This window comes from Diadema antillarum, unplaced genomic scaffold, assembly GCF_040938485.1.
Source record: "Diadema antillarum isolate AM-2024a unplaced genomic scaffold, OU_Dant_1.0 scf00000022, whole genome shotgun sequence".
In the NCBI taxonomy this organism is placed as follows: Eukaryota; Metazoa; Echinodermata; class Echinoidea; order Diadematoida; family Diadematidae; genus Diadema; species Diadema antillarum.
In genome coordinates, this window is record NW_027270911.1 from 2,207,857 (window position 1) to 2,226,015 (window position 18,159).

At 37.1% G+C, this 18,159-nt stretch overlaps 1 protein-coding gene across 2 annotated transcripts; it reads left to right on the forward strand.

Moving 5' to 3' along the window:
- The first annotated feature begins 7,213 nt into the window (after window positions 1–7,213).
- Window positions 7,214–18,099, forward strand: LOC139731621 (uncharacterized). 2 transcript variants are annotated; one of them, XM_071642514.1, is made up of 7 exons: window positions 7,214–7,438; window positions 9,046–9,135; window positions 11,655–11,915; window positions 14,188–14,493; window positions 16,249–16,554; window positions 17,223–17,346; window positions 17,850–18,099. In XM_071642514.1, the coding sequence occupies exons 2-7, from the start codon at window positions 9,051–9,053 to the stop codon at window positions 17,950–17,952; spliced, it is 1,185 nt and encodes a 394-aa protein (XP_071498615.1). In that variant the 5' UTR covers window positions 7,214–7,438; window positions 9,046–9,050; the 3' UTR covers window positions 17,953–18,099. The 2 variants fall into 2 exon arrangements, with proteins under 2 accessions (XP_071498615.1, XP_071498623.1); XM_071642522.1 differs by having other exon boundaries at window positions 17,226–17,346.
- Window positions 18,100–18,159: the final 60 nt, after the last annotated feature.

Below are 18,159 nucleotides of genomic sequence, written 5' to 3' on the forward strand. Positions count from 1 at the left end.
GATGACCCTTTAAAAATGTTGAGGGAATGTACACTTTACATGAAGATAGATATATTATGGGTTTTTTTTATTCTCTTTATCATACTGTCTTTATATATTATTGTACTATTATGACATCATATTGTCATAGCCTCCTCATTCAGCACTGATGGAACAGGGATTAACTAAAAACTGTAAAACTTCATGACTTTGATACAACTTGCCCAAATTTTCTAGAACGTCACAGATGTGTTGTGTTCGTTTTTTTCTACATTCGATAATTTCATTCAATTCACAAATACAAATGTACTTACTAATGTTTTGATTACATTCCTCCTTTCTTGTATTTGTAAATGCTTTTGATATTCAAGCCCATCTAAAGTACTCATATTTGATGTTCCGGAAATCATGTGTCTATTAATCTAAATTGTGAACAAATAATAATGAAAGTACTCTTTTCTATCAGCATGCACAGCTGTAAAGCTGCTCTGAGTCACCAGCTATTAAAACCACTTTCGTGATGATCGTTGTTCCAATTCCTCAGTAGCAGCTTGTAGGCATCCATGTCATGTTGCTTTGCTTCTTTATTAGCTGTTGTGTTTTTTCATTTTTTTTTGTTTTTTTGTCCTGTAATGTCTGTCAGATTTTGAATTACTTTATATTTTCCCTATGTGAGTTTTTTTGTCCCCGCCGAACGAGTTCGAGCAGGGGACTATGAAACGGGCTCCGTACGTGTGTGTGTCCGTGTGTCCGTCCGTCCGTCCGTGCGTCCGTGTGTCCGTGTGTCCGTCCGTGTGTGCGTCCGTGTGTGATCAAAATCTTCAATTTGCTACTTCTCTGTCATTTATGAGCCAATTTTGATTCTGTTTGCTTTATATGATAGCACTACATGGGAGCTTTGAAACTTCTACACAGAATTACAGTCGTGACCTTTGACCTTGACCTTTGACCTAATTGTACATTTTGCTACAAAATGCTACTCCTTCGCCATTTCTAACCCGATTTCGATTCTGTTTGCTTTATGTGATGGCACTAGATGAGGGCTTCAAAACTTCTACACAGAATTTTGACCTTTGACTTCTTTGACCTTTGACCTTGATTTTTGACCTATATTGTACATTTTGCTACAAAATGCTACTCCTTCGCCATTTCTAACCCGATTTCGATTCCGTTTGCTTTATATGATGGCACTAGTTGAGGGCTTCAAAACTTCTACACAGAATTTTGACCTTTGACCTTGATTTTTGACCTATATTGTGCATTTTGCTACAAAATGCTACTCCGCCATTTCTAACCCGATTTCGATTCCGTTTGCTTTATGTGATAGCACTAGGTGAGGGCTTCAAAACTTCTACACAGAATTTTGACCTTTGTCTTCTTTGACCTTTGACCTTGATTTTTGACCTATATTGTACATTGGCTACGAAATGCTACTCCTTCGCCATTTCTAACCCAATTTCGATTCCATTTGCTTTATGTGATGGCACTAGGTGAGGGCTTCAAAACTTCTACACAGAATTTTGACCTTTGACTTCTTTGACCTTTGACCTTGATTTTTTACCTATATTGCACATTTTGTTACAAAATGCTACTTCCGGCTGGGACATATATTACGCACCGCGTAATTTCTACTTTTCCTTGTTTTTTAGTCGATTGTATGAGTTGTCCAAAGTACCAATATACAAGTTTTGCACTTTAGTCGACTCCTAATCCCCCCCCCCCTTCCAGCATTGATTACGGATAACAAGTTTGGTTTCAATTATGCATACATGCTTTCGATCCGTAAATTACATTGTACCTCTAATTTTCATTTTTCTGTCAAACATCGTGTATTCAAGATCACTTGTCATTTTGTATATTATGTTACGGTATGTGGAAGAAGAAAATGACATAAATTGAGTATAGCTTAGTCGGGTATTTCTGCACTCATTGGCTAACTTTCGGTGTGAAAAGGAGAGTAATCTTTCTCAATAAACCACAAATGTACACGTTTTCATTAACATTTTCATTATTACTATTGTTCACAGTTTGTGTATTCAATAACCCTTACAACATGTAACATCAATTATACCAACTCAAAGTTTTACAGTGGTTTCTATGGTGTATCCCTAACTCACATTTTAGAACTGTTTTAGGCACTTATGCTGGGTTTTTTGTTACATATGCAAATGGTAGATTCCGCCTTTAAGGGACGCCTTTTATTAGTTGTATTTAAAAGAAAACTGAAGTAGATATTGTTGCAGTCACTTCAAACGTGAGTAATTTTTATGGAGTACTATAGTGATAATCAGTACATTGTATTTGGGTTTTTTTTATGTCATTAAGCTATTGCCTGTATCTTGCACATGAATAAATCTACCATATGTCTTTCCTCTTTCCCATTCGTCTTCCTTTTCTCTTTTCTCAATTCCCAGTTTCCGTTGTATTTATGCGTTTCAGGTGTTCTTGTTCGTACTTCGGTGTGTCTGAGCTCCTTTACCTTTCCTGTATTTTGTTTGTTTGTTACTCTCCCTTCTGCTGGATTTGTATACTTTGTTTATTTTTATCATTTTTTTTTGTGAATTATGCATTATGAACAGAGTTTGGTGACAAAGCATTTTTTTTCTTGATATATGTATGGACATTTTGTATATTGTAACTGATGGGAGCGACAATCTACACACTTCGCTTTTTAGTGGGACTACATCTATCTCCATTCTCAAATTTATTTACCACCAAAATGCGTATTTGTATTTCTGCAATCCCCATCAAAAGGATAACGTAGCCCCTTTTTATTGAATATACATGTACTTATGTTGATATCTTTTACGTTTATGTACGCTACATTACGTGTGCGTATACATTGTATGTTATTGATTATGTTGAGATGGACAAAAAATAAAATAAACGTGAACTTTAACTTGAATATGTGTTGTTACATCTGGGTAATGATGTCAATTCTTACTATACCCTAAATACATTTTACAGTTATAAGAGGGTTGAGCATACATGTACAGCCGTACAGCCATAAAAAGACGGATGCTTTTCGTTATTCCGAAAGGTTGTTAATCCGAAACACACAAATTCCCTATACCTAGAGGTTCATTAATCCGAAAAAAAAAGGGTTCGTTAATCCGAACATTTGATTTTGCGGCGTTATTCCGAAGGTTCGTTAATTCGAAAGTGAAATATGGTTCGCTATTCCAAAGGCTCGTTTATCCGAAAATTAAATAGGGTTCAATATTTCGAAGGTTCGTTAATCCGAAAATGAAATGGGGTTCGTTATTCCGAAGGTTCGTTAATCCGAAAATGAAATGGGATCGGTAACAAGCCTTCGGAATAACGAACTTTGTTTCATTTCGGATAAACGAACCTTCAGAATAATGAACCTTATTTCATTTTCGGATTAATGAACCTTCGGAATAACAAACCTTATTTCATTTTCGGATTAACGAACCTTCGGAATAATGAATCTTCGGAAGAACGAACCTTCGGAATAACGAACCGTCGGAGGATCGGACTATTAAAAGAACCTTCGGAATAACGAACTGTAACCAAAAAGACAAGTCTTAGAATAAGTGTGAGGGTTCAAAGGATGAATGAAACGCAACATCAAAATACACCAAGTGTGGATGAGTCGCTATACAATTGTAATATCTCATCGAAGGCTGGTAGACCAGTGATCCAGATTTATTGTCCCCGCCGAACGAGTTCGAGCAGGGGACTATGAAACGGGCTCCGTACGTGTGTGTGTCCGTGTGTCTATCCGTCTGTCCGTGTGTGCGTCCGTGTGTGATCAAAATCTTCAATTTGCTACTTCTCTGTCATTTATGAGCCAATTTTGATTCTGTTTGCTTTATATGATAGCACATGGGAGCTCTGACACTGCTACACAGAATTTCAGATGTGACCTTTGACCTTGACCTTTGACCTATATTGTACATTTTGCTACAAAATGCTACTCCTTCGCCATTTCTAACCCGATTTCGATTGTTTGCTTTATGTGATGGCACTAGTTGAGGGCTTCAAAATTTCTACCCAGAATTTTGACCTTTGACTTCTTTGACCTTTGACCTTGATTTTTTGACCTGTATTGTACATTTTGCTACAAAATGCTACTCCTTCGCCATTTCTAACCCGATTTCGATTCCGTTTGCTTTATGTGATGGCACTTGTTAAGGGCTTCAAAACTTCTACACAGAATTTTGACCTTTTGACTTCTTTGACCTTGATTTTTTGACCTGTATTGTACATTTTGCTACAAAATGCTACTCCTTCGCCATTTCTAACCCGATTTCGATTCCGTTTGCTTTATGTGATGGCACTAGTTGAGGGCTTCAAAACTTCTACACAGAATTTTGACCTTTGACTTCTTTGACTTCGTTGACCTTGATTTTTTGACCTGTATTGTACATTTTGCTACAAAATGCTACTCCGCCATTTCTAACCCGATTTCGATTCCGTTTGCTTTATGTGATGGCACTTGTTGAGGGCTTCAAAACTTTTACACAGAATTTTGACCTTTGACTTCTTTGACCTTTGACCTTGAGTTTTGACCTACATTTTATTGTACATTGGCTACAAAATGCTCCTCCGCCATTTCTAACCCGATTTCGATTCCGTTTGCTATATGTGATGGCACTCGGTGAGGGCTTCAAAATTTCTACACAGAATTTTGACCTTTGACTTCTTTGACCTTTGACCTTGATTTTTTACCTATATTGTACATTTTGCTACAAAATGCTACTTCCGGCGGGGACATATATTACGCTCCGCGTAATTTCTACTTGGACAACTGTTATTTTTGTACTTCAAAAGGTTCGTTATAATTTTGTTTTTGATGCATTTCAATCACTGACACGCTTTACCAACAATGTGAGCCTATCACAATCATGACAAGTGACAAGGAGAGTAACTTGCTTTACACAGTGGCGCGACTCTTGGCAGCAAGAACTACTAGTAATGTCCAAAGGTAATAGGTATAGGCCTACATGAAAGGAAAATCTGAATTTTTCGAACTATTTCTGCATATTTATGTTATAAAAAAGAGTGGAAAAACCTTGTCAGTTATGCATTCACCAATGTTATTCTATAAACGCGGCATTTTTTTTTTGATCACGAGGATGGTTAACTATTTAAAAAGCTAACAACCACCTTTTGCTTACTGTAGACCACAGAGGAATGCAGAGCTGGCATCGAAGCTATAGACACACTGCACAACAATGACGGGCCATGGGTCAATAAAGAGAAACAGCTTGTAGGCCCTACAGAAATTTACCAAAAGAGATGCAGGATTATCATTATAATTATTTTTTTTTTTTTGCATTTTCATATTTTCGATCATTCTGAGGTCCCCGATGATCAACTATGGTCAAGCTTTGATTTTTTTTCCTTTTTATTGTTCTGTGCTGGTGTAAATGTAATGAAGCGTGATTGCTTAACATGTTTGAGAATTCTCGCTGTAAGGTTATAAAATTAGTCAAATAGTAATGATTTTTGTTTTTGTTCCCAACTAAAAAAAAGAATGTCCCATGGGGGTGATTGGCGATCATCTTGGCGGCCATTTTGGCGGCCATCTTGGATTTTCAGCGAAGATCATTAATTATCATAGCTTTTGAACTACACAATATGCAGGGACAAAGAAAACGTCTCTTCAGGGTAAATGTGGCACGAGGGATCGATTGAGATGATTATTTGCATGATTAAAGCAAGTTTGCTTCAAGAAAGCCCAAAATATGAAAATTTCAGTATCGTTACTCTTATACAGTGGAAATTGCCCAAATAGTCCGCATACATATACATGGCTAACTACACCTCACAAAGTAACTAATCACTGTCTGTAGATCATAGCGCAAATATGGTGTGTCGTATCAAAAATATTTAACAGCACTTGAAGGAAAGTTTTATAGAAAACATTTTGACATCTCACTTGTTGAAATCGAATGGAGAATGTAAGCACAATGGCGATTCATTTTGCGAATACCCGTATAAAGGTCAAAAGAGGCCAAACATGATACTAATTTTGATCACTGTCATGTTAAAGTGACTAATGGACAAAAATAACACTTAAAATGAAATTTAACACTCGCTGTGTGCATTCTCTTTTGTTTCATTTCGTATCTAAAAAGAGTCTGAGTTGGAGTATTTGCATGAAAACAATCACTGTGTCAAAATGTTCAGTCGATTTCACCAGTTTAGGCTGCAAGATGTTATTTAAAAGTTATTTAAAATTAGGTTAAACGTGGTTCATGTGTTTGTTTAAACCTTACTGTCCGAAAATAAAGAGATGAACTTACAGCGACAGCCAGAAATCTACTCTTATGAGAGACTGCTATAATTATATATGTGGATTTCTGCAACTTTTACTTTGGGATAGGTATTTGCATATATGAATCGCTACACTCTAAAAAGAGTCTAAGGAAAATTTTCAGTCTTGACGGAGTGAATTTCAGGGGAAAAAAAGTGAGTTAAGAGTGAAATGGGAGTGAATTTTGCTCCATATGTTTCATCATTAGGTGATATTTCATTTCATTTCATTTCATTTCATAAGACATTAGTAAGCAAAACACAGCCAACATTTCCTACGTTAGTTTTTAGAATCGAATCTTCAGGTTCCTCTGGAAGACGGCGCCATCCCCATCCATCTCCGATCATCAAAGGAACAAATGCACCTGTGCACGAATTCTTCTAATAGTGAACTGTACACTAATAGAAAACTGACAGCTGCTTGAATAAGTAGCCAGTTATGCCAGTTGGAGCTCCATCTCTTAAACCTCCTTCTAATATAATAGAGTGGCTACATTACTGTGGCAGAGTGACCAGCAGAACTGTAGAAAATATATCACTTTAAGTATCAACCAATTTGACTGGACGGAAGTGTGATCTATATTGTATTAAGACAACCAGATCAACAGTAGATTATTAATCTACTGTTGACTATAATCTAGACATAGTGTGGACTAAACTTGCGTATGGTATTTCTTTCCCCATAAAGCTATTATTCTAAGCCCTGTTGTTTTCACTTTGAATGAAAACCAACCAACAAACCAACAAACAAACAAACAAACTACAACGTTATATCAACTGCCATATTCATTGATTTTGTTGAATCTCTACCGGGGAATCCCCGATCAAAGTACGCAGTGGGCATTGTGCGCCTGGAACACAGGGTACATACTGCTTGTGCTAACAATGGAATGTAAGTTATAATATACGTCTACGATGCTAACTGAATACTCGTGCGTGAAGTGATAACGGTTCTGCATTATATGTGCATGTACTTGGGGTGGTTATGCTACCTTTGAAAATGAATTGCCTTTGAATTTCTTGCGGAGAGTATAATAGTGCCCACCTATCCGTACGCACTCCACGGACATAAGCACCTGCTGGTTGGTGTTGTGGTACTCCGAATACGTCGACCGGGACAAACTGAGTTCATTGCTAACGACTTAACGTTGCACTTGGCAGTGGTGGACTGGAGGTAAGTCGATTATAAAGTACACCTAAGTCTTGTACTTCTTGTCGTAGTAGCATAATTCCCACGTAATGCAGCGTTCCCCTAGCTCATATTTTGTGCTAGGTGTCGGGTGCATTTATAATTATATCAATGATATATTCTGTTACAATATAAACTATAATTTGAGAGTATACATGCAGTTTGCGAAATTACATGCTAGTAGATAATGAACATGCTGACATAATGTGCGAAACTATGTAAGACAGGTCTTGCGGAAAGTTTTCTAGGGTGTGCATAATAGCAATATAGGCTAACTACTTAGGGCCCCATTTCATAAAGAGTTTGTTTGATGACAACTCTTTGCTGGAATGACCATTGTCATGGTAACGACAAGAATACAGCTTCTTGATTGGCTGTTTGCTGTGGAAAGTGGTCATTCCAGCAAGAGTTGTCATCCTAACATCTTTTATGAAATGGGGCCAAGCACGCCTACAATGCAGCGCTCATTAGGCATATCAAAATATTCTCTGTGCTGTGATCATTATTTTGCGCGAGACTTTATACCTTTGAGAAGTGCATACTGTGTGCAGACAATGCGCAGTGTTCATATTGTTTTTCATGCCGTAATGTTTATCAGTATAGGTGACTTTTTGATCGCTGCACTCCACAAACGAAAGTTTTTTGTTGAATGTATTTGTCCATAACATGCAACTTTTTTTGCGATGTAAGTTTTCCTAATAATTGTCAGCCAATTAAGGGTTTCAGGCCAACACGTAACAAAGAAGAGAGGGCGTGGTGGTGGTGGTGGTGGGGGGGGGGGATAACTAACAAACAAACCTATATATAGTCCTGGATTGCCGTATTATAATTTTTTTTTTTACGTTTATAGTTTAAATCGCTTTGCTGATCATATTATATTAATCACATTAACCCTTGGAATATGGTAGACTAGTGGTGAAAAGGTCTACCAATAGCCCGCCAGAACGACACCAATGGGGTCCAAAGTTCATGAGTGTATACAAGATATAGCAGGAGAGCGATATAAGAATGAACTTGTCGAAATAACATAAAGTTCTATGTTTTATCGTGTAATTGTATGGTCAATCAACGATCTATGATATGAACTCAAAAGAAACGAATGTTCAGACCTACACAGGAAAGAAGTGGAACTCAAACCTTAATTATGCATTAACATGTTCAGAGAAGTTGGTCGACACATATAGGCATGGTATACACCCGACATACACCAACTTATCCATCCGCACTAAGGCGTAAACACACACACACCTCAACCCTTTCACGCTGTTATTGAATATCTGTAATCATTCATAATATAGGTCGGACAAAGCTGCATACACTTAGTGAAAATGTCAATTCAGCTGTTCATCCTGCACAGTCGAAAGCATGAACGCAGGGGGTGGGGGGGGGGTGGTGGTGCAAAGAACGGAACCCTAACAGGACCAACCCCACCATTCTTGGGGCCGACCTGTAGCCGCATTAGAAACAAAAAAAAAAATTGTTTTGTCTTTGTCTCTGTGTTTCATGAATGCTTATTTTGTTTTTCCCCACCCCGGAACCAATGTGTATACAGTAGGCCTACTTATGACCCGCATACACCCTCTTATTCGCAGACACGATGCTTCATTCTGCTTTAGCGACAATTTCCCTTGTCATGAGTGTGGGCCTCCTAGCACCCGTCGTTGCTGATATTCAAGAAATATGTAAGTAAAGGCCCTGATATGTATTGCACATGTGTTTGCAGCTGTTACGAATATTTTCTCCGAAAAAGCAATTCAGCTATAGAATCCATGTAACTTTAGATACTAATCATTATACATAAATGAATGCTAAATTGTATATGTATATATTTGTGTGCAATTAATAAGTACTTCAGTGATATTCCTAAGAAATGATATTTCCCCTTGAGCAAGATATTGGTGGGGCGGGAGCGGGGTTATAACGTCCCCTATACCAGTGGAGAGTAGGATCGTGAACAAGATACGGTATACCGAAGTGATGATGTCACATGTCTTGTTATACAGCTTGGGTAAACCAACCAGGTTCGAGCATGGTTAGCAACTGGTTAGCAATAGTACTGTCTTCAAAAAATATTCGGACCAGGTGAAGTTGTTTAGAACCAGTTTCCATGATGATAATGGTTATGACATCAAACTTTCGTATTCTATTGTTTGTTTTTTTTCTCTCAATCTTTCAACAATGAACGAAAACGATTAAGTTGCAACAACAAACTTAGAGTTGGATTCACCTTTGCACTTGAAAAATTGTGCACCAAATCGTTTAATTTTGAATCTGACAATGGGAATGTTCCCTTGTGAAAGTGCATAGTGATTGGATGTTATGGTGTTGTAATGTTGGTAAGGGAATTGTGTGAGAGGGGGTTTCTCTGAGAGTTCTAGGATTATAGTGATTGGCAACTTTAAGAATCCAGTGCAGGGCAGTCTTCTGCCTCATGCCAAATGTCTTTGAAACGTTAATGCGATGACATATTCATAATCGAATATATATATATATATATATATATATATATATATATTCAATTATGAATATGATAGGAAGATTCGTATACGAATCATAAACTTATATCAGTACTCCACTGTTATACATAAACTCCTTTCACAAAGAATATATACGGTTTTCGGAGACAGATCGAAATGAGAACTTCTTTCTGTGACATAAAAAAAATGATGCCTTGGAACGAAGTTTCAACAGTATCGTTTAGCATCTGAAAATAATAGGTCCTATATATTTTTTTCTCTCTTTTCTTTGTATTTTACTTTTTTATGAGTGACAATTTTTTCCGCTCAAGTTTATGCACCAAGAGACATTTTCTTTCTTTTTTTAGTTATTGTGAGTCCCGATTCTGAGTTAATGCGGAGTTTAAGAGTGTGTGGTTTATAAAGCACTAAAGGGGGAAAAACTAATACATTGCATTACCGGCAAGACACGTACGCCAATGGGTCCATGAGAAAACGAAACCTGTAGTTGTCATCACAAAATATTTCAGCCAGAATATACACCAAAATGTTTCTTGGAGTTATTCATTTTGTGTGTGTGTGTGTTTTGTTTTTTCAGTATAAAAAAAGATAGAACTGCAAGATACCATATTACCCCGAAGCCGTTTTCTCAGTCAAGCAAATTGCTTATTGACAACAGTCTCTTCAACCTGTACCGTATAAAGATTATTAATGTGATTATAATGTATATGCTCCTGCGACAATCGCTCCGGTAATAACTATTTTCTCCAAGGACTAGGAGTTAAGTTTTGGTTGTGATTAGGGTTTTAGGTATAGTTTAATGTGAGCATTAGGATTAGGTTTATGATTATTTTGTGGGTAGGTTTTGTGTCTGGCTTACAGATATTTCATGGGAGCAATATTGTCACGCGAGCAAATGTCATGGAATCATCAATTTTTCTTTCATGCTCTGTGTGTAATCTTATACTACTTGATGAGGAGGTTGTTGAATTGCCACATTGATTTCATTAACAAGTTGAGAAATTAATTAAACAAACAGACTGATGAAGCATAGAGAGACAGAGTACCTGAAGGCACTTAAAAGGAACCCAAACCCAAAGAGCAATATGGATTGACTGAAAGCAGCAACATTAATTAGTGGAATACATCAGTGAAAGCTTGAGGAACATCAGACAATCGATGCAAAAGTTATGAATTTTTAAAGTTTTGGTGTTGGTACCGCTGGATAAGGAAACTAAAGAGGTTATGACGTATTATATATATATATATATATATATATATATAAGAAAATTCCACAAAAATTCACTTTTTCTATAGCATAATGAAAGAGCACTTGACTAACCGCTTTCAGAAAGCGGGGGAATATTATTGCTACCCTAATATATATATATAATATGTCAGTATCAAGTTGATGGAATGTGTAATTTTCATGTTTTTTTTCTTTTGGTAATATTCCGTTTATATTTTCTTTGTTGTCCACGCATACGTCACAACCTCTAGTAGTCTCCTCATCCAGCGGTTCCAACACCAAAACTCTAAACACTCATAACTTTTGAATCTATTGTCCGATCTTCCTCAAACTTTCACTGATATGGTCTACTAATGTTGCTGCTTTCACTCAGCATTTCTCCTTGGGTTTCGGTTCCCTTTAATTTCTCCTATATCGTCTTACTTATTTTGATCAGTAGGCCTAACTCTGGACTGATCGAATTATATTCATGTCTATAATTATAACTCCCTGATAGATGCTCCTCAAGGAACGACGAAAACGCTATCATGCCCCTGCACTTCCAGTGGCGCAGAAACAGTGTGGTACTGGTATAAGGGCGCAACTTTGATCGCTTCATCATTTTCCCTTCCGAATGACCGCTATGTCTTATCAAATGATGGTCATAACCTGACCATTACTGTCACCGACTATGACCATGGGACTTATGAGTGTAAGATGATTCTGGCGCTCCCGGAAATACATGAATGCACCAAAAAGTTTAATGTGAGCATTCTAGGTGAGTATCAAGATAATGATATTAAACAATTGAATTCTCGCCATGAAAGTGAAATGATAAGTACGGTATAAAGAATACTAATTTCTTGTTTGTATTATCAATTTTATTAGATGATTGTAACTATACACTTATTCACAAAAACACAGTATTATTTCTTTCTTAAGTGCAGAGTTACACCATTAAAACAAAGTAACCCCCTCAAAAGGCAAAAGCAAAAAGCAAAGCAAAACAAACAAGCAAACAAAACAAACAAACAAACATTAAGAAATATGTCTTGTTTCTTCGAGGTTAGTATCCATGCAGAATATTAATGATGAAAAAAGTATAATATTATTGTATCTATTACCCTGGGATATACTTTGTAGGTGAATGGTCCTATTTGTAAGCAACCGAACTGAAGAGTTGTGAGTAGATGAAACAAATCATCATTCTAGCTATTTTTTATGCCTCCGCAACGAAGTGGCCGGAGGCATTATGTTTTCGGGTCGTCCGTCCGTCCGTCCGTCCGTCCGTACGTCCGTACGTCCGTCCGTCCCGTTTTGTTTTTGTCGATATCTCAAGAACCGTGTGGTGGTTTTACATCAAACTTGGTATTAGGGTATATCCTTGGGGGATAATACTTTGTGTGGATTTTAGGGTCACAGGGTCAAAGGTCAAAGGTCACAGGTTATTTTGTGAAAAAAAAATTTGAAATTTCATGTTTTTCTCCATATCTCGCAAATGGTTCAAGGTATCTTCATGGAACTTAGTATATATGCTTGTACTGATGGGCAGTGATTATCTAGGGAAGTTGGGGGTCATGGGTCAAAGGTCAGGGGGGTCAAAGGTCAAGGTCAACTTCTCAAAATATCACTACTTTCCTTAAATTTATGCAATGAATGAAGGTTTTTTTTTTTTTTAACTTGATGTATACATGTATTACCCAATATATATTCTGTGGGAAGTTTCTTGCCAAAAGGTCAAAGGTCAAAAGGTCAAAGGTCAAGTGAAAGTGCTGAATTGCACTTTTTCCTCCATATCTCAAAAGTAACTCAAGGTATCATCATGAAACTTACATATTTATGCATGTTCAACCTAACAGTGATTCTCTTTGGAACTGTGAGGTCAAAGGTCAAAGGCCAGGTTTAGATAATGCTATTTTCCCATTTGATACTGAAATTATACTTTTTCTCAATACCTTGAAAAATTACTCAATGCATAAACTTATAAAAGGGTCAAAAGTCAAGTAAAAATCATCAGTTCCCCAAATACCTGCACTCTGACATTTTAATCATTCATCCAATTGAACCTAGTTCTAGGAAAGTGAACATTCAGCACATTTGTGTCAAACCTGTCATTTTAATATTTTGCCAATTGTATGAAACTGTCATCACACATTGTCAAGACATTGTACTATGGACCTATTAGGAGAACCATGCATTATGGCGGAGGCATATCAGTCGCCGTAGCGATATATCTAGTCATAATAGCAGTGCTTTTGACCAGAAATACTATCGAATGAAACATGTATAATAAAAATATTCGTAGCCTTCGTGTTTTAGGTTTGATTTTACTGAAACGTATCATTTAATTTTGTCTTAAATCAGTTCATGTGGTTTCGGGTGTGAATTACACTTTACACTAAAGAAGGGATGCAAACCTAATGATGGAGTATAGATACTCTAGGCAAAATAATGTGGAAATGCAGTGTGAAGAGGCAGAACTTCGAATGATGCCAGAAAGAGTGAAAGAGTTTTGTTTCTAAACAAATCTAGTCGTGCAAGATACGATTTTTACTCTTCTTACAAATTATTTGACTCGATATGAGACCATTTAAGTTTAACACATGTTTAATCAATGTGCATCCTTCTGCAGTGATGTGTACATGCATACCATGATCATCCAAGAACCAGTTATTCAGATTTAAACAAATAAGTAATTACTAGTTTGCATCACGTCATAATAACTATTATTATTAGATAAATCGTTCGCGTAACAAATCAGTTCTGGCAGATCCGGCATTTTGTATAATCCCAAGCTTTAATGATTTGCATGTCTGCCGTGATGTACACATGCATACCATGATCATCCAAGAACCAGTGGGTATTCATATTTAAACCAACAAGCAACTACTGGAATTCCTTTTATATTTTCATCAGGATTCATATTCAAATGATCAAATAAGACGTTCACATTAAACATCTGTTCTGACAAATCCAGAATTTCACATCTTGGCTGATATATCTTGTCTTGACTTAGTCTTTCTGTGTTGACTTTGCCTTTTCTTGACAAGCTGTACGCATGGAACCCTGTAATATGGATTCTGCCTCAGGAAATGGTTGTGACTGCTCTCTAAATACCATCGAAGTGACTGAGATAACGTGCAGCGCGTATGGGTTTCCGAATCGACCGACCATTTATTTCACCAGTAGTGACAAAAACCAAATTGCAAGCATTCCCAGCACAAATGATGATTTGTGGACTTCTACAGCCATTATTGAGCCCACTTCTTCAGGAAATCGAGTAGTTACCTGTAGCGCTTCATTGGAGCATTACTCTGCGACGACAAATGTTTGTGTAGCCGCCACTCCTCCTCCTGGTGAGTCAACTTTGTTTTTTGTTTGTTTTTTATTGGGTTTTTTTTTGGTGACAATTTTAATTGAATTATTGCTTCCAATACCATGTTTTCTCAATATCTGTGAATAAAGTTGAACAATGTTCCTATGTACCTTAATCATTGTAGCAATGTAATCCTGTAATCTTGAACAACACGACCTGAGAGATGCGGCCCTGTTAGTAGACGAGACATTCAAAACTTGGGCATTTTGAGAAGCTCAATTTGTCCAGGGTTGGGCTTGCCATGAACCTGCAACCTGACGCACTTTAATTGTCTAATGATTGTGTTTTCCGCTTTATTCTGAAATTGGTAGTTTACATCGGTAGCCGACTGCGTGATTCCGAACACATTACAAAATTTTCTTATTTTGAACTCTTTCAACTCGCACTGTCCAATTTGCAAGAAAACATGGGGGCATTTCATGAACCATTTTGTTACCTATTTTTCCTGACAAACTGTTATAAGCTACTGAAATCCTTGCATCTGATTGGCTTAGAGCATATTTGTCCCACAAATTTGTCGAACAAAACGCTTCGTGAAGTACCCCCAGGAGCATCAATGGACTTGCTAACAATATAACCTGACTTTTCGAAAATTGGAAAATTACCATAACGAATTCCATGAAGACTTCTCGCCACGAAGTAATGAACATCATTATCTTCTGATTTATAAAGTATGCAGATCATTGCTTGACAGTATACTCACGATGTTCTCTATCATCTATTATTCTATATTTGTTGTAAATTAATCTTTAGGGGAAAAAAGCTGTTGAAATCTGCTTTTCCAGTAGAGTTGCGAGCAAGTGCATGGAGTGAAATACATGTAGAGTCAATAGGCTGAGCTTTTCACCCTGTAGCAGAATCTTCGTCTTCTAATTTCTTTTTTTTTTTTACGGAGACTCAGCTAGGACAGAAATTCCAGTCCCCTTTTGACTCCTTTTGAATACAATATTAAGTAGATTCTTAGTTCTCTTCCTTGAAAACTCGACCGCAAGCGAGCCCAACCCTGGACAATGCAATCCGGAACTTGTTGAACAGATGGACCAGTCAGGATTTGTCTGAGAGTATGATGTCCAGGCTAGCGTAGCCCACATAAATAATGTATTGAACAATTTTCCGCATTCATTCATTCATTCATTCATTCATTTATGTTTTACTTTCACTTCCGAACAATATACATATTTATAGGTAATATAAAAGCGTCCATTATAATAGCATATCTTGTAACATAATCATAATACATCTTTTTTTAGTAAGGACTTGGTGGAAATGAAAATTCCTTGTTGCATGTTTCACTCTTTGTTGTTTACATTTTAGTATGAACTGTACGATAACAGATTATTTCCTGAAATGATTAAATAAAAAATAACCCAATTTATTCTGATAACTCACACTATAAGAAGGAAAGGACCACCGACCTCGTCAACAGTAAGTTTGGATTTACAGTAACTTTGGGAAAGCGGAGATGAATTGCGAGACATCAAGCCCCTATCTTTCTCCAAAGTGAGCATGTGTAGTGTTTTTAAATACTTGTAATTATTTTATTTTGTCTTCGTCTGGAAGACAATTGTACAATGGAAGGATTTATCAAGAAAGATCATAAAAGCCTATCAAAACCTCAAAACACCCAGGGTTTAATATCAAATAAGACATTCACAGAGTCATCTTTTTCTGGCAAATTTGGTGTCATTGTGTTGTGGCATAAACTTTAGTTGTTGGCTATGTTTCTATCCACAAGCGTTACGCATGGAACCCTGTGGGAACCCTGGCGAAGGGAGTGAGTGTACTTGCACCGTGGACGCCACCGAAGAGACTGATATCACATGCATCGCATCAGGGTTCCTCGATCGACCAACCATTCTTTTCGCCAACAGTGAGGGACCCCAAATTCCAAGCGTTTTCAGTTTCACAGACACTAACGAGTGGTCGGCTGTGGCCACAATTGAGCCTATACTTGCTACAGAAAATCGAGTGGTTACGTGTAGCGTTTCATCCGAACAGCCCTCTCTGACAATAAGCGCTTGTTTGATCTCAACTTCTACTGGTAAGTTAACTCTTTTTGTTATAATCATAAAATTGTGACGCGTAGCAGATCACAACTTTACTCACAGATTTTGTTTTGTGTTTACAAGCCTTCTATTAAAAACTTGCCACCCAAAAATGACAATCAGATTTTCGCATTGATAACACCCAATATGATTAAATTGTCTATATGCTACTTCAGGGTCTTAAAATGTAACATCATTGCTCTATTTTGCAGAAAACCCAATTCAATTTGGTTAAGCGGTCGCAGAGAAATGTGGATTGTTGTAAAGCATGCTCATGTCATGAGTCTGATTCTTCCAAGTTCAGCACTTGGATGCTCTTGTTTGTTCACAACAGACTGAACTTGGATGGAAGAGATTCGTGACATGCTCTTCAAAATTCCTCATTTTTCTTTGACCACTGAAGCAAATCGAACGGGGTTTGCTGTAAGATGTGGGCAATGCGTTACAGTTTTGCACCCTGAAATTGAATTTGGACTGATTCACTATTTTTAAAATTATCGTTGCGGAGGGTCCTGTTGTATTTTTTTTTTTTTTGGGGGGGGGGGGGGATACGGTAATATCGTGCTCCTATAGCGTAATAAGGATAACGTTTGAATTGTATTGTGTATTTTCTGACCTTCAAATAGTAATTTGAGAATTGCCGTTTTGATTCATTAATTTCTAGCAGCGTCGCAACCCGAAAAAAGGGATAAAGGAATCGGAACTGGTGGTATCATTGGAATTATTGTCTTTGCTGTCATCGTCATCCTCCTGATAATCATTGGCCTTATAGTATACTTCAGAAAAAGGTATTGGTACATGCCTAAGTTATTTTCCTTCACATATCATTTTACCTTACACAATATGTAACGGAATATGCAGTCAAAAAAGTATAGTGAGAAATGATGATAATTTAAGTTGATTAGTATAATTTTCTCCCATTCTCTGGTAATCCATAAGGCAGTGTAAGTGTGTGAGAGTGATGGGAATACACGCGACTAAGTCCCTGTACGTCCGTTTCGCTGCTTACTGCACACGTCGGTTTAAGAAAAGTATTTTGCCACAAACTCACACGTATGTCGATGTGCCATTTACACTACCAAAAAGAAAAACAACAGAAACTTTCCGGTTAATTGGAAAGAAAAAAAAGGAAAAAATTGACCAACAAAACTATTTTTGTTGTTTTTGATGTTACTGAGTGTTCCATCTCAACTTATCTTGGACTTGTTATCCGAGCAATTCTTCTTACCCAAGTAATTCTCTGGGGACCACCATCTAAAAATCTATTCTATCCATAACCTATATTCAACAGGCTATCCAAGAGAGCGACAGATTCCATGGTGACAAGCGACATGAACGGCCAAGGACATGATAAACTTGAAACCAGTGAAATGATTCCAACCAGGACCATGTAAGAGGCTTTTCAGTCTGTTTCTGATTCTGCATCTTCAATTTCTGAATGCTTCGTATGATACCTTGTCTTTTGAGTAAAATATTTCCCCTTTTATATGTTCGGAGGACTTGTCACATTTAGTCAATACTTTCTTTCTCTTATTAGTGAAATTTGTGCCCAAAATGAATCGTCTATGTCTTAGGCACTTGCTGCGTTGATTTCATAAACC

Bases quoted from the DNA above. Each gene is read 5' to 3' on its own strand.
- LOC139731621 (XM_071642514.1), top strand. From the start codon at position 9,051: ATGCTTCATTCTGCTTTAGCGACAATTTCCCTTGTCATGAGTGTGGGC. The intron at 11,916-14,187 runs GTGAGTATCAAG...TTTCTTGACAAG, and splicing joins GTTTAATGTGAGCATTCTAG to CTGTACGCATGGAACCCTGT. The intron at 16,555-17,222 runs GTAAGTTAACTC...ATTAATTTCTAG, and splicing joins TTTGATCTCAACTTCTACTG to CAGCGTCGCAACCCGAAAAA.